Source organism: Branchiostoma floridae, chromosome 1 (genome assembly GCF_000003815.2).
Source record: "Branchiostoma floridae strain S238N-H82 chromosome 1, Bfl_VNyyK, whole genome shotgun sequence".
Taxonomy (NCBI): domain Eukaryota; kingdom Metazoa; phylum Chordata; class Leptocardii; order Amphioxiformes; family Branchiostomatidae; genus Branchiostoma; species Branchiostoma floridae.
Window position 1 is genome coordinate 5,164,537 of NC_049979.1, and position 13,076 is coordinate 5,177,612.

The 13,076-nt window shown below is 40.2% G+C and overlaps 1 protein-coding gene across 2 annotated transcripts; it reads right to left on the minus strand.

The window, feature by feature from the left end:
- Positions 1-317: 317 nt before the first annotated feature.
- On the minus strand, positions 318-13,064 carry LOC118424347 (glucoside xylosyltransferase 2-like). Of its 2 annotated transcripts, XM_035832899.1 has the most exons (7): positions 12,550-13,052; positions 10,876-10,971; positions 8,108-8,261; positions 7,537-7,671; positions 4,875-5,217; positions 4,189-4,361; positions 318-3,667 (listed from the first exon to the last, which is right to left on the minus strand). In XM_035832899.1, the coding sequence occupies exons 1-7, from the start codon at positions 12,801-12,803 to the stop codon at positions 3,509-3,511; spliced, it is 1,314 nt and encodes a 437-aa protein (XP_035688792.1). In that variant the 5' UTR covers positions 12,804-13,052; the 3' UTR covers positions 318-3,508. The 2 variants fall into 2 exon arrangements, with proteins under 2 accessions (XP_035688792.1, XP_035688800.1); XM_035832907.1 differs by lacking the exon at positions 10,876-10,971 and having other exon boundaries at positions 3,501-3,667; positions 12,550-13,064.
- Positions 13,065-13,076: the final 12 nt, after the last annotated feature.

Consider the following 13,076-nt stretch of genomic DNA (forward strand, 5'->3'; position numbering starts at 1 on the left):
TTTAGATTGAAGGAACGTAGTTTGTTTTGATCTCCACGTTATGCTAAGTACTAGTAACCTTACAAAACCATTGAAATAGGTTAGCTGAAGGAGGTCAAATTCCTTGGTCAAGTTGAAACATGTTGATTTTTGAAGGACACAGTTCAATTGTACTTTATCAACTCTGTCAGACGCTCCCTATGACAGATAAGCAAAAATTGGGAAAAACGGCATCAGGTGTGACTAAATTTAATATCCTATTTTAAACTTTGTAAAATTCTGTACTTTCTTTCTGAGTGACAATGAGATAAGAGGCAGGAAATGAATGTACACAAAGCTTGTATTCAGTCGCATCTGAAGATGTTTATTGCATTTAAAGATGTGGAATGTGCTGCACTAAAAATTGGTCCATTTTCCAATGTGACATTTGCTACTCAATTCCGTCTTGCTGTAACATCAAGGCAAGCCATTACTTCATGTAACATCACCACACACCATAGGCAATACATGTACTTTTTTGGCCCCTAGGGGTTGTATCTCACTGCACTTAGGACACAGGTGTGGCACTGCGGGGTTCGAAAGATTACTCAACGAATTTCAGAGATAAAGAACAAATTTTCTTAGGTTTTGTGTACTTTGTTGCCTTCTAAGTCATACTTTTACATATTATCCAATATCTAAATTATAACAAATTATAACAAAAATAACACAACAGTGCCACAGTGAACAAACCATGCAGTGCCACACTGGTGCTCCAAGTGCAGTGAGATACCACCTTAAGAAAGTGCCCCTAGAAAGTACACTTTGCCCCACCCACTAATCTTCACATTATTTTGGTGGAAAGCAGCAACTGCATCGTTTCAATACCCCTGGTGCAACACAGAGCAGTGAATGGGTGGGTATCGTAAGCACTGTGGCAAAACTGCCACCTGATACAACAATACAGTATATCTTTCCTATAATCATTAATATAAACTTTGGCAGAATTCATATACGTGTACACAGCACATCAGGAAAAATATTGGAATCCTTACCAAATATTGTAATATAGGTATGGTTAGGAGCCACAACTCCCAACATATCAAATTTCATCTTTAGCATATCATAATTCATATAGACTAAGTACAGTTATAAATCATACTACTCCATTAAATATAGCTAAAATTGCCTACAAGAACATGCACATTGAGTGTGCAAGCTGTGCAACAAACTGACGTAGTTACATTGTATCTTTTGCTCATTCAGTGTGGAAGTCTCTAGTTGGACTTCTTTATCTGAGTTGTGAAGGACTACACCTCCTCCATTGTTGATTTGGTTTCAGTAGCATCTTCATAAGAATATATACCGGTATGTGATACCATTAGCATTTAGAATCCTTGTCATTGTACTCTCCACTTAATCTTACTCTACTGGCATTAGTTACCATTACTATAGAACCATTGAAAGAATTCACAGTTAAGACTACTAACTATTGGTAATAAATAGATATAGCTAAGCAATAAAGTATTTGGATAGTATTCATACCACATAGCAAATATATACATTTAAAGACCACTATTTCATAATTATAAAACAGCAATTCATCAATACAATCTGGAGTAGAGGAATTATAAACAACATTGACAGCTTTTTTCACAGAACATTACTTAATTGCAACAGACATACATGTACAAAAGTTTATCACTCTGATGTCCTTATATCTTCGGTATCATTTGGAATCAATGGGCATAATTGTTCTTATCATCTAATGTGAGAATAGAAGGAAAAAGATGGTGTGACAGGGGACATAAACTTCATGGTGGGTATTCATATCAAAAAGTTTGATATGCAATTTTGACACGTTGGAATGAATGGGTTCAACTAAAAATGAAGAAGGAGCTTATTTTGCGACAAACAAAGTTGCAATGACGTTGTGGTGACATTTTGATAAACCCTCTGCCCTTTTCACTGTTTCCTTTCTAGAGTCTTTTAGGTCAGCATGACTGAATTTAAAGCACATGTGACCATATACCGACAAACTGTAGCAGTTAGAGAGACAACAACAACAACACAATTTCATCACCAGAATTTTCACATCACATGGTTTTGGTTCAGCTGACCTTGCCTTACCTATAAACACACATAATTGAATAGTCCAAGAATCTTTAGAGGATTGAAATGAATGCATCTGTCAGGAAAAGCTCACTGTAATAAATGGCATATTTGTTAACGATTACCAATAAGTATGTGCCAACTTTGACTCTGAATATGCAAAGTTGGCTAACATGATGTGCCATTTTGCCAACAAGCCATAAAGATCATGAATGTTGAGCAATTTACAATGATAAAATGGAAGCCTATAGACTAGGGGTGTTTACCAGTACAGAAAATTCAGGTCCAGGTCCAGGTCCAGGTCCAGAGGATCAGTTCCAGGTCTGGACCTGAACCTGGATATAACTATCTGTGAAAACTTTTGAATGGCCGGGGATGGGCCAACTTTGACTCTGAATTTGTGTGCAAAGTTGGCTAAGGTGGTATGCCATATTGCGAAGAAGCCATAAAGATCATGTTGAAAAATTTACAACCCTAGAATGGAAGCCTAAAGACAAAACACACAGAGTCCCTGGCACCTGGGCCCAAACAGGAAATTTCAGGGGTGTAGCCAGCCAGCACCCGTCCTTCTGTCCTTTGATGGAATTTTGTAGGTGGGTACGGAAAAAAAATTTGCCCATTCCGTCCTCTGTGACGGACAGAAATCGATGTACATGTAACGTTACATATAATAAAACTGTCTCCCTTTTGTAATTTTTCAACCAAACATATGCCATTGAACAGCTTAGTCTACCAGCAAAATTCACTCCTCAAAATGCAGGAAATAGCGTTTCAGGGGGTCTAAATTGCAAAATTTTCTAGGGTAGCATGCCCTCTTACCCCCTAGGAATGATAGGATTCAAAATCAAGGGGACGGCTGGCTACAACCCTGAAAGGAATACATAGTTTCTTGTGAAATAAATTTTGCCGAGTTAATGCCAACATTTTGATTCTGTGCTGCTTGAAGCCTGGTGGCATGCATAGTAACCTTTGTGCATAGCGAGTAGTACTAGAAAATCCCTGCAGCACCAGTGGGCCTGTACAATAGGTGGGAGAAGGTAGCAGGCAGGAATGGTACGATAAACATAACATTAACACATTCACAGATGGCAGAAGCTACTTGGTGACCCTTTCTTTTACTTAGGAGCTGCATGCTGTTGAGGGCTTGCAGCATCAATGAGCTACCAGTAGGAACATGCTCATACAGAAATGTTGCACTTTTGCTATGAAGAATTTTTAACTTTGGTCACAGAGTGCATTGTGTATAATACCAGACTTGTTTTTTCCACATGTTCTCACTGGAACACACGGAAAATTATTGTCTTAAAAGATGATAAAAGATGATAAAACATGTATGTATATCTCATCTAAATTTTTCTCTTCTAATCATAAACTACTGATCCTGTGGGTCTCGGGATAAGAATTGCTTATACTGGGCCAGAAATGATAAGAGTCATCATCACGGTGCGGTTTCTCCTGATGCTTTGCGTACACTGGATTCTACCTGCTTGAGGAACATGTTGGCCACCTGTCCACACCGAGAAGCTTTGGTATCAGGTTCCTCCATCTTTGCCTTCATACCTTCAAGTAGCAAGGAAATGTCCGTGTCAAGCTTGTACTGAAACAGAAAAAAGTGGCATACTTAGACAACGTCACTTCTCACACGTCACATAATAAATGAAATCAGGAATACATGTATATGAAAAGCAAAGGAACAAAATGCATTTTCTGAATTCACTTCTGAATCAATGATTTCTTTGGAAATGACTTAAAAGAGCAATGAAAACTGCAATACTATACTCTGCTGTTCTGGGAACCCTGACCACTTTAACATCTGGAATCGTCCAAGGGAGCTGATTGGTCCCTACACACAAGCAAATTACGAATGGGCTAAAGCGCTCGCTCCAATAGGCGTTCCAACACCCGAAAACCATGTTGTCATCAAACGAGCGGTCTAGAACCCATTCCTTACTTTGCTCATTAACAGACATTACCACCAAACAGTTTGAATGTGCAGGTCTCCAGATGGGTAGCAGAAGCGAACTACTACCTGGATGGTACCCAGGCTACTACACGACAGCTCTGTTAGGTAAAAACAGCACACCTATCAAACATGACTGAGCTAAATAAACGAGTTACCTGTTCAATTGCTTCATATATAGCCTTGAACGCTGGCTGCTTCTCGTTGAAGAAGACTCGCCGGCAGCCGTGCACCATTCTGACCCCGTGTGTTTCGGCTGACTTGCAGTTCTGCATGTACATGCAGTGGTCTGGTCTGTAGTTCCACTCACAGGGGAACACCAACAGCCGCTCTGTACATGCAGGGGAGTCACAGCAAAGTGTTACACAATGGAAATTTAAAAGGACGCTCAAAACATGCTGCAAACAGACCCTTTGACTTATTGGGTCCCTCAACAATTCAGCACAGGATCGAGCCACTAACGTTTTCCCGTCAGTAACGCGTGAGGTCACAGAGAGAATTGAATCTGATTCGCCCGTTTGCAAATCGAAACCTGATTTGAACAAGTGATGATATCCCTCGAAGCATTCGGAACTCATTTGGTCATGTTCGCGTGCGTTCCAAAATTTTGAAATAATGGCTACCCCAACTGAGCGGGCAGCACCCAGATTTTCAATAAGATCTCATCACCCAACGACATCTTATCTTTGCTCAATGAAGGTCGATGTGCAACGAGATACTAATAGTAATATTTAGCCATACCGTGTGTAAAAATGACTTTAAAATTGAATTTGAAAAAACGAAAAAAAATCGCTCTGGGTGCCTTTAAACAAAGAAAACAATACACTGCATAAGGTCTCCCTACCTGGGTAGTAGTGGAAGAGAATGTTCAAGAGATCCTGGTCTCCCCACGTCAGCTTCAGCTTGTATTCTTTATAATATGGAATGATTTTGTCTTGGAAATGAAAGGCCCGAAGCCTCGTCAGGTTCATGAGCATGATCCCAGAGTTCAGCCCGGTTTCCCCATAGTAGGGATGTCTGGCAAAGCGATTGTACCAGCCAATCGATTTCACTTCATGCTCCGGAGCCAAGGCTGCTAGCTGGGTACTGTTCATTGCAGAGAAGAAGTTCCAAAGGTTTTCCATTGGTGACAAGAACAGGATGTCGGTATCCACATACAAGAGTGAATCCACATCTGTCAGGAGCTCCTATATGGGATACAGGAAGCATATGTATAAATTTGAGTCTGCAACAGGTCTATAACATTGCGTCTCTACACCTCAAGCTGGCTACAGGATTATTTGTTTTGGTCTGTGTGGGAATTAAGTATCAAGCAAGCCTAAATAACAACTGCTAGTATTCCACCTTTTTTTTTATTCTCCATATCTAAACCATCCTGACATTGGTCCATTCTGACATAAAGACACATGCAATTCGTTCAACTTTCGATTACTTAGATTACAAACTTTGTAGAGATAAAGATATTGAACCCAGTTACCAATTCAGACATACGGAGTGTACGAAATGTAAAAAAGGTAAAGCGGGTTTCAAGCATGATGCTTTTTTGGTTAGGTAGAGTTGGACAGCAAATTTGCAAAGGCGTCACCCTACTCTCGAAGCAGAGGTTAGGCTCCTCTAACCTCTGCTTGGAGAGTGGCATCGCCCTACTCTCATGTCCCTAATAAACATACCCTCCGGAATAAACAAACCCCCCGGACAAATCGTCAATATCTAATAAACGTACCCCCCGGAATAAACATACCCCCCGGAAAATTACCAAATTGACATGTATTTAACTGTGACCATGCTACTTCTGTCCAAAGAAAAGGAGATGATAAGCAGGTAGGTCTTTTTAGTCATTTATGCCTAAGAACCACATCAGTTAGTTCTATAAATAAAGAGCTGAAGAACTATACATAACTTATTCGAATCATGATGTTTTCTCGATTTTTTAATAAAAGGTAAGTTGAAATTCGCAGTGAAACCTGCCTTTACACCTGAGTATAGGGGCCACGTAACTGGCCATGCGGTCAGTTTTCGTCGGTCCCTTGGATTTTTCCCGTTGACCTAAGCATTAAGAAATAGTCCAATAGCGGTCACCTGTCAAATGCGGTCGCGGCCAGACGATTTTCAGTCCGGCCGCTATACCAACACTGCCGTCACGGGCGTGTGGCCGTCCGCGTTACGCTGCGCTAAATAGTAAATTATCCACGAGGGGATCACTTTTTTTTCTGTACTACATCAGCAAAATGTCGGTTCAACTTGGACTCTTTATGAAGGAGACATTGAATGAAGGAAACATTATACAAAATTATGTGATTTTATGCAAAGTGTTGTTGAATTCACGTGGCGTTTTTTTTCTCATCTCAGACTCTTTGCACGTCTACCCTTCTCTACATCGTCATTTCTGTGCAGACTGGAAGGCTATATGGGCAATTTTTACAAATAGACCGTCCGTTCATGTATCTGATGTTTTAGGTTCTTGAAATGCATGTAAGCTGTCCCAATTTTCGTATTCCGCGGGCCAAAAATGGAAATCTCCGTCTTTGCGTTTTTCTCCAACATGGCGTCGCAGCTGTTGATAAACAAGGTCACTAGGGGTCAGTGGACGACTCCACTTTTACCAAGGTAAAATATCGCAACAAGATTTCTGATGTGTAGCATAAAATACAGTGATTACGGTATAAAAACGATAAAAATCTATTAAATGAAAGTTAGTTATGTGAAAACTAGACTAATGTTGATTTTTGTCAAAGAAATAAGCCTACGTAGAGAAAGTTTTATTTCGACGTCACCATCTCGGCATAATGGCACATGCATCTACAAAGGAAAGTTGTGGCGGTTTGATGCTCAGAAATGATTATGAACTTGCTGTTTTTACCGACGAATTCCTGTCGTTTGGGAGAATTTGCGGCGTCAAAACTCATATCACAAGGGAAACGAAGTTATAGTTGTTATTTTTACGTCCAGCATTTATTATGTGAACGAATCACTCTTCCGCCTCGCTGCTGAAAGGGCATGGAACCACAAGACCGGCGGGAAATTCCTTGTGCAAGGTGTTGGTTTACGATGTAAACAGAGACTATAAACTACTACTAAATTAAAACTAAAAGTTATCTATGTAAAAATTGTATTTCAAAACGTCAGTGTGGTGTTTTATTTTCCCCCAAGAACAACATTTACTTCGTAGCGTCATAGCGAGATCGACCGAAATCACCGAAAGAGTACCGCGTACACGTACACGCTCATGGAAATCCGTGCCGTTTCGCCCGAAAAATAGGGAATTTTGAGCAAAAATGCCGCGGAAATATGGGCAGAAAACCCCCAAAATCCAATTCTTTGAGGGTCCTGGCTAAGCAAAGCCCCAATTTTCAGAAAAAAAATAAACGTACCGTCCAAAATAAGAACGTACCGGGTGGATTGTGAGGCTGAAAAAAATAAACGTCCCGGTACGTTTATTAGGGACATGAGAGTACTTGAACCAAATGATACAAAGCAGTAAGTTAATGCTTATCACTCCGATGTACCGGCAGGAACAGTCTCTGTGAGGCACACGGCCTGAAGAGCTTCTTCCACTCCTGACTGTTCTCCCCAGGTGGGTACATGATGGGGTAGATGGTGTAGGTCAGCTTCTCATGGATACTGGCTGGCCAGGAGTCAATCTGGGAACAACAAACATTTTTGCGCAGTTGATAAGGGAAGCTATGAATGTTCGGAAACACATACTACAAATATATGCTCCAAAATACATTATGTCAATATTATCAGCTGCACCTGAAACCCGAACTTAAAAGCATAAACCATAATCCAGTATGGGAGGTGTATAAAACTGACCAAAACCTGTCATTAGTAAGTATTTCAAAGCATCGCTCAAATATGTTATTTATCAAACTGTTACAAATTACACTTACTTTCATGCTAGAATATTGCATGACAATTCTTTTCTATTAGAGAGGCTTTCATCATAAAAGACAGTAATCAAAATAATATACCATTTGGCTTGCCCCTGGGGCGTCGCCAAAAAGGTCACCATTGGTGGTGTGCATAAAATCATCGTTCTTCTATTGTTGACAAGATGATTGATATCTAAACACTTACTTGTTGTCTAAATCCGAAATGAAGGTCAGTCTCAGCAAAGATGTGGCAGTGCAACTTTGTGGATGTAAATATCAATGCAGACTTCAACATCACCAGCGTTTCGTTGGTCCTGTCCCCACATGCAACAACTGCCAGGTGCATGCTTGCCTTGGGGCTATAGGGAGTAAGAAGTGATAACAATGTTACTGGCAATACAGACTGTGTGAATGTCTTTTTGTCACTGGTACATAATCAAGCAAATCTGAGCACTCCATAATCTTTGTATCATTCTCTTCTGAAGGTGCACTTATGACACATTGGCTTTTTTGTCCTGTGAATTCGTACACCGGTAACTATAGCTCTGACAACAGTCAACGGTGGACAGTTACGTGTATTACTGACTTAGAAGGAGAGGTGGTGTCTTTCCCCATCCATCTGGTAACCCTACAAAGTTAGTCTCCAAGCAGACCCTACGGTGCCTTAGAGATAGGATCAAAGCTGGCCAAGGAGTATACACTCAGGCTTTTCATTTGACGTCATCTTCACCATATTGGATTACAGCCTACGTCAGGTGAAGATGCTACTGCATAATTCAATTACACACCAATCTGGTCGTCAGAGGATTCAAATTATAATTAGTATGACGACAATGAAAACCCTGTATAACCAGCCAAAGGGAATCAAATGGGCAGCCCTGGTGCTGGCTATACTCCTTGGCCAGCTTTAATACCATCTCTAAGGCACCATAGGGTCTGCTTGGAGACTACTACAAAGTGCCATATCAATTGTATGCAGACATGGCTTCAACAACCTACAGATCATTGGGGGCACTACATACATTACCCTTGTTATAGTATTTACAGGAGTGTCCTTGGTGTGAAGTAATGATAGGGTATTAGACCTTTGTTAACCACAAAAAGTATGAGGCCTTTGTGACAACTTCAATGGGTTGGGTTTTGTGCGCAGGAGAAATTTGCATGGGAAAAAAGTTGATTACATGTCAAAAAACATGCACTACAAATACAATGACCTTAATCAGAAAAATGTGGCCCCATGTATGATTTCATATCTGTTTCCTGAAATTTTTGTTTGAATCTGTGATTTTCTAATGTTCAGGTTTCAAGTTGAACTTTTCCCAAGTCACCTATTTCTAAGGGACCTGAAATCTGACGTTTTTCAAAGGAAAATTCAGGTTACAGCTGGAAAGTAATATCACAGGGTCACATTTTTCTGCCTCAGAATTTTGTACTGCACATTTTCTGACATATTTTAGGAAACAATTCTTTTCATCGTGCGCACTGCGCAGATTCTTTTGGTGCAGAAAACCTGTTCTGACTTTAACCAAGAACTGTAAACATTAGAGAACACTTGGAAACCCTTGCATTATGGGTTTCAGTTTCATGACAAGGCTGGTGCTTTACACTGATTTTAAATGAAGGAACAGAAACATGTAAACAACTGATGAAGTCATTCAACACGGATATTCATATTTGGTATGCAAACATATCAATACTTGCACATATTTTAGAAGCTGAAACATCCCAACAAAATAATAAACAATTCAAATTGTTCAGAATCTTGTATTAGACAGTACATAAAGGACACAGATATAGAGGCTCAAATGCTTTACTCAATGATAATATTTATCATATTGAAAAAAGACTTATTTTCTGGGACATCTAGTTTAGTAAGCTTGGAAAAATAATTTAAGAATATGAAAGGTGATTTTGGCTGTTTTCTATCAGAGCTAATTTCTCTGGGTGGGTTTGAGACTGTTTCATAATTATCCTTTAGTTTAAGTCTGACAACAAAGAACAGACAACCTGCAGGCAGCAACTGGGCAGGCACAGTTGTGGATGAAATATTTTGCAATACAGTTAAACCTGTATTAGCGGCCACCTTTGCATAGCAGCCACCTAGCCATAGTGACCGGCCACACGATTTCCGGTCCCGTTGATACAGAAACACTGCCTATTGCAACCATCGCCTTATGTCACGCTGCACCGAGTTTGAAATTGTAGTTTGCGAGGATTAAGAGTTCCTGACAGGGTTATTTTGGTGGTAGCAGAAGGTATGCATGCCTTGAGCAAGTCTTTGACGGTGAATTTACCGATCGAGACAATGTTACTTGGTGAGAAAGATTGGTGGGAACTGAAATCATGTGTAGCTTGCTCATGGTCAATTGATCAACATTTTCTCTATAGTGGCCACATTTCTCCAGTCCCTTGAGTGGCCGCTATAGACAGGTTTGACTGTACATCACCCAGTTCATTATAAGCACCCCTACTGTAGTAGTGCACAAATATGGTCCCAAAGATGTATTAAATTCTACCTTTGCAGCATATCACCCAAATTAAGAGACTTATCAAAGCAGAACTTAAGTCCGCTTAAGTCCAGTGATGACCATATACATACATGCTCATACCCAAATGACTGCTGCTTATGTACTTTCTAGTACTAGCACTGTGTGACAGATGGTTTAAGGATTTAAATCAAGTACATGTTGCACAAGGCTTGTATTTCTATACCTGCTGTCAATTACCTACATTTCAAAACTTCCTCTTATAAAATTCATCATAAACCTTTGGCAACTAGTTTTGAGCTAACTATTGTGTTGTACGGTAATGCTAAAACAGAAATATCTGCCATACTTTGTATGTTAGCATAACGACATTTCTGTTTAATAAAAAAAAATTGCTGAACAATATTGTCTGTGTAAAAGCTTCTTGGAATGGCTGACCAAGGATGCAGGTTATAGAAGTGAGATAATCTGGAAGGTTTGTACTGACCTACAGACATACAGTCCACAGAGAGGTTGGTGAAGTGGGCATGCATCGGGTGGGAACCAGTAACTCATAGGCACAGGGCAGGTTAGAGCAGGCGGCCTGCAAAACAGCACCTTCATTCCTTTGCAACCAAGCCAACGCCATTCCTAGCTACATGTACTATTTCCCAAAACCTTATCTGTTAGATTATGGGATTAACTGACATAGATACTTTGACCATTTATGATATAAATAATTCAAAGCTGGTAGCAGTAAGATTGAGCAAAGTGAGGAAAAGCTGACTTGATACATGTTACTTTGTTAAACAATAGTTACTAATTTAGCATTTACAAGGACAATCCAGACAAATTTCTGTTACCACTAAATATTATACTAGTGTTAGATATGCAAAGCATTAGCAACATTAGTACCAGCCAGAAAGTGAGAACACTTTTATCGTCATAACCTATAATTATATAAAAGCTACCATAAGTCATGAAACGTAAATTCTATCTACATGTCCTGAAGTCCCCAAGCGCTAATGTGAGATCGGCAGGCTGACTGCCTTGCGTCCCTGAACGAAACTCACTAGCTACCCGATCCTGTCTGGCATCCAGGGTAAGCCATGGGTAGACTCCGCCCAGCAGAACGTGATGCACGATTCAATGCTCTGAGACTTGATCATGATAATTGTGTACCTTTCAAAGGGCTACACAGCCTTCACAGTGCAGAAGATTTCAACAATACAACGTGCTGGACACCTCAAAGGGCAGATAACAACAGTCTACCAGGCTTGGATTAGGAAGGTGCTATCCCTTAACAACCTACACCAGGCTTTAACAGTAACCAGGCCTTAACACGCAACCACAGGGACATAACAGAGGGTACTACCGGTACCACTTTGTATCATTCTCTTCTGAGGGTGCACTTTACGATAAGCCATGAAAACCAAGGTTAAGTGGAAAACCGCAGGTTAGGAAATTGACTTTTGATGTGCAGATTACAAACTGTGAAAATGGAGAACATTTCTAGGACTAACTACAGCATCATAAGGGTTTTATGACCATTTGTGACTTGTTTTGATGGACAAGTATAGTCTAAAATCCATTTGAAAATTTTTACTAAAGGGATTAAGATAAAGTTATCATTACGGAACAAACTGCCTTCTTTTACAACTATTCATGGATTGGTGGAGTGCATTTTAGGACAAGGTCATCCAACGACTAATAACATAATAACCTGCTCTCTAGTATCAAGTTAATCTAGCGGCTTAAGTGAATGCGTCTCGTAAAAGTCACACCTAAGCCCTATCACGTAGGCCAGAGAAAAGGGTATTATGCTAAATGACGTCCCAGCCAATTTGACTACTTGTGTGGAAATTACTTGTATGCTAGGTCCATGTAATGTAGCTATAATACCTAGCCTGTTTTCGCTATAAACAAACTTAGCAAGTTCATTAATTTTTACGTCCGATGCCAGAGTTTCTATGCAACTTTGCAGGTAGTTTGAGGTCTGAATTCACATGCAAGTTTGTGACAATTGTTTTGAAATGATGAAGGTCTATGACGTTATGCTGCATTCACACTCACATGCTCCATATGTTTGCTTTAAGTTTAACTCAATTTTTTGGCATCCATGGTAACATCTTAAGCTTGAACAGTTCCATAAGCAAGGATCAGGATAAAAGGCATAGCCTACCTGGCACTCGGGCGTCCTCCCTCAAACATGCCTTGTGCTTGAGTGTTGAGCGAGGGGTCTCGGCCTCCTTTGGAACTGTCTTGCTGCTTCTTGTGGTCATTGGCATCAAGTTGTAACCCTAATTTGTTCCTTTTGACTGAATCTGAATCTTGAGCAATGGCAGCCACTGATGTGTTCAAGAGTGAATATCCGAACACAAATAGTACGAAAACACCAAGACCAGCCAAAAGGCCTACCCTATACAAGAATCGCATTGTTGCTAAAACATCTGCTCATCGAAATACTGTCAACATAGCATAATTTACATCCTCCAGTCCAACATGAGATTCAAAGGAGATGAGAATAAAAAGCCTTGATGAATATGCAGAGTAATGCAATTTGTCCTGAGAAGGTGTGCATTTCCTTGGAGCTGACAACAGGGCCCAGCGCCACGATACATCAAGTCTTAGCCATGCTTTCCCTCTTCGAGTTTACAGCCACCTGGTTTCACAAAATTACTTCACAGCCTCCCTTTCCTTTCCTAATCC

Coding starts and splice junctions, on each gene's coding strand:
- LOC118424347 (XM_035832899.1), bottom strand. CDS start 12,803: ATGCGATTCTTGTATAGGGTAGGCCTTTTGGCTGGTCTTGGTGTTTTC. Junction 10,972..12,549: donor GGAGGACGCCCGAGTGCCAG/GTAGGCTATGCC, acceptor GCTGTTTTGCAG/GCCGCCTGCTCTAACCTGCC. Junction 7,672..8,107: donor ATTTCGGATTTAGACAACAA/GTAAGTGTTTAG, acceptor TGTTGTTCCCAG/ATTGACTCCTGGCCAGCCAG.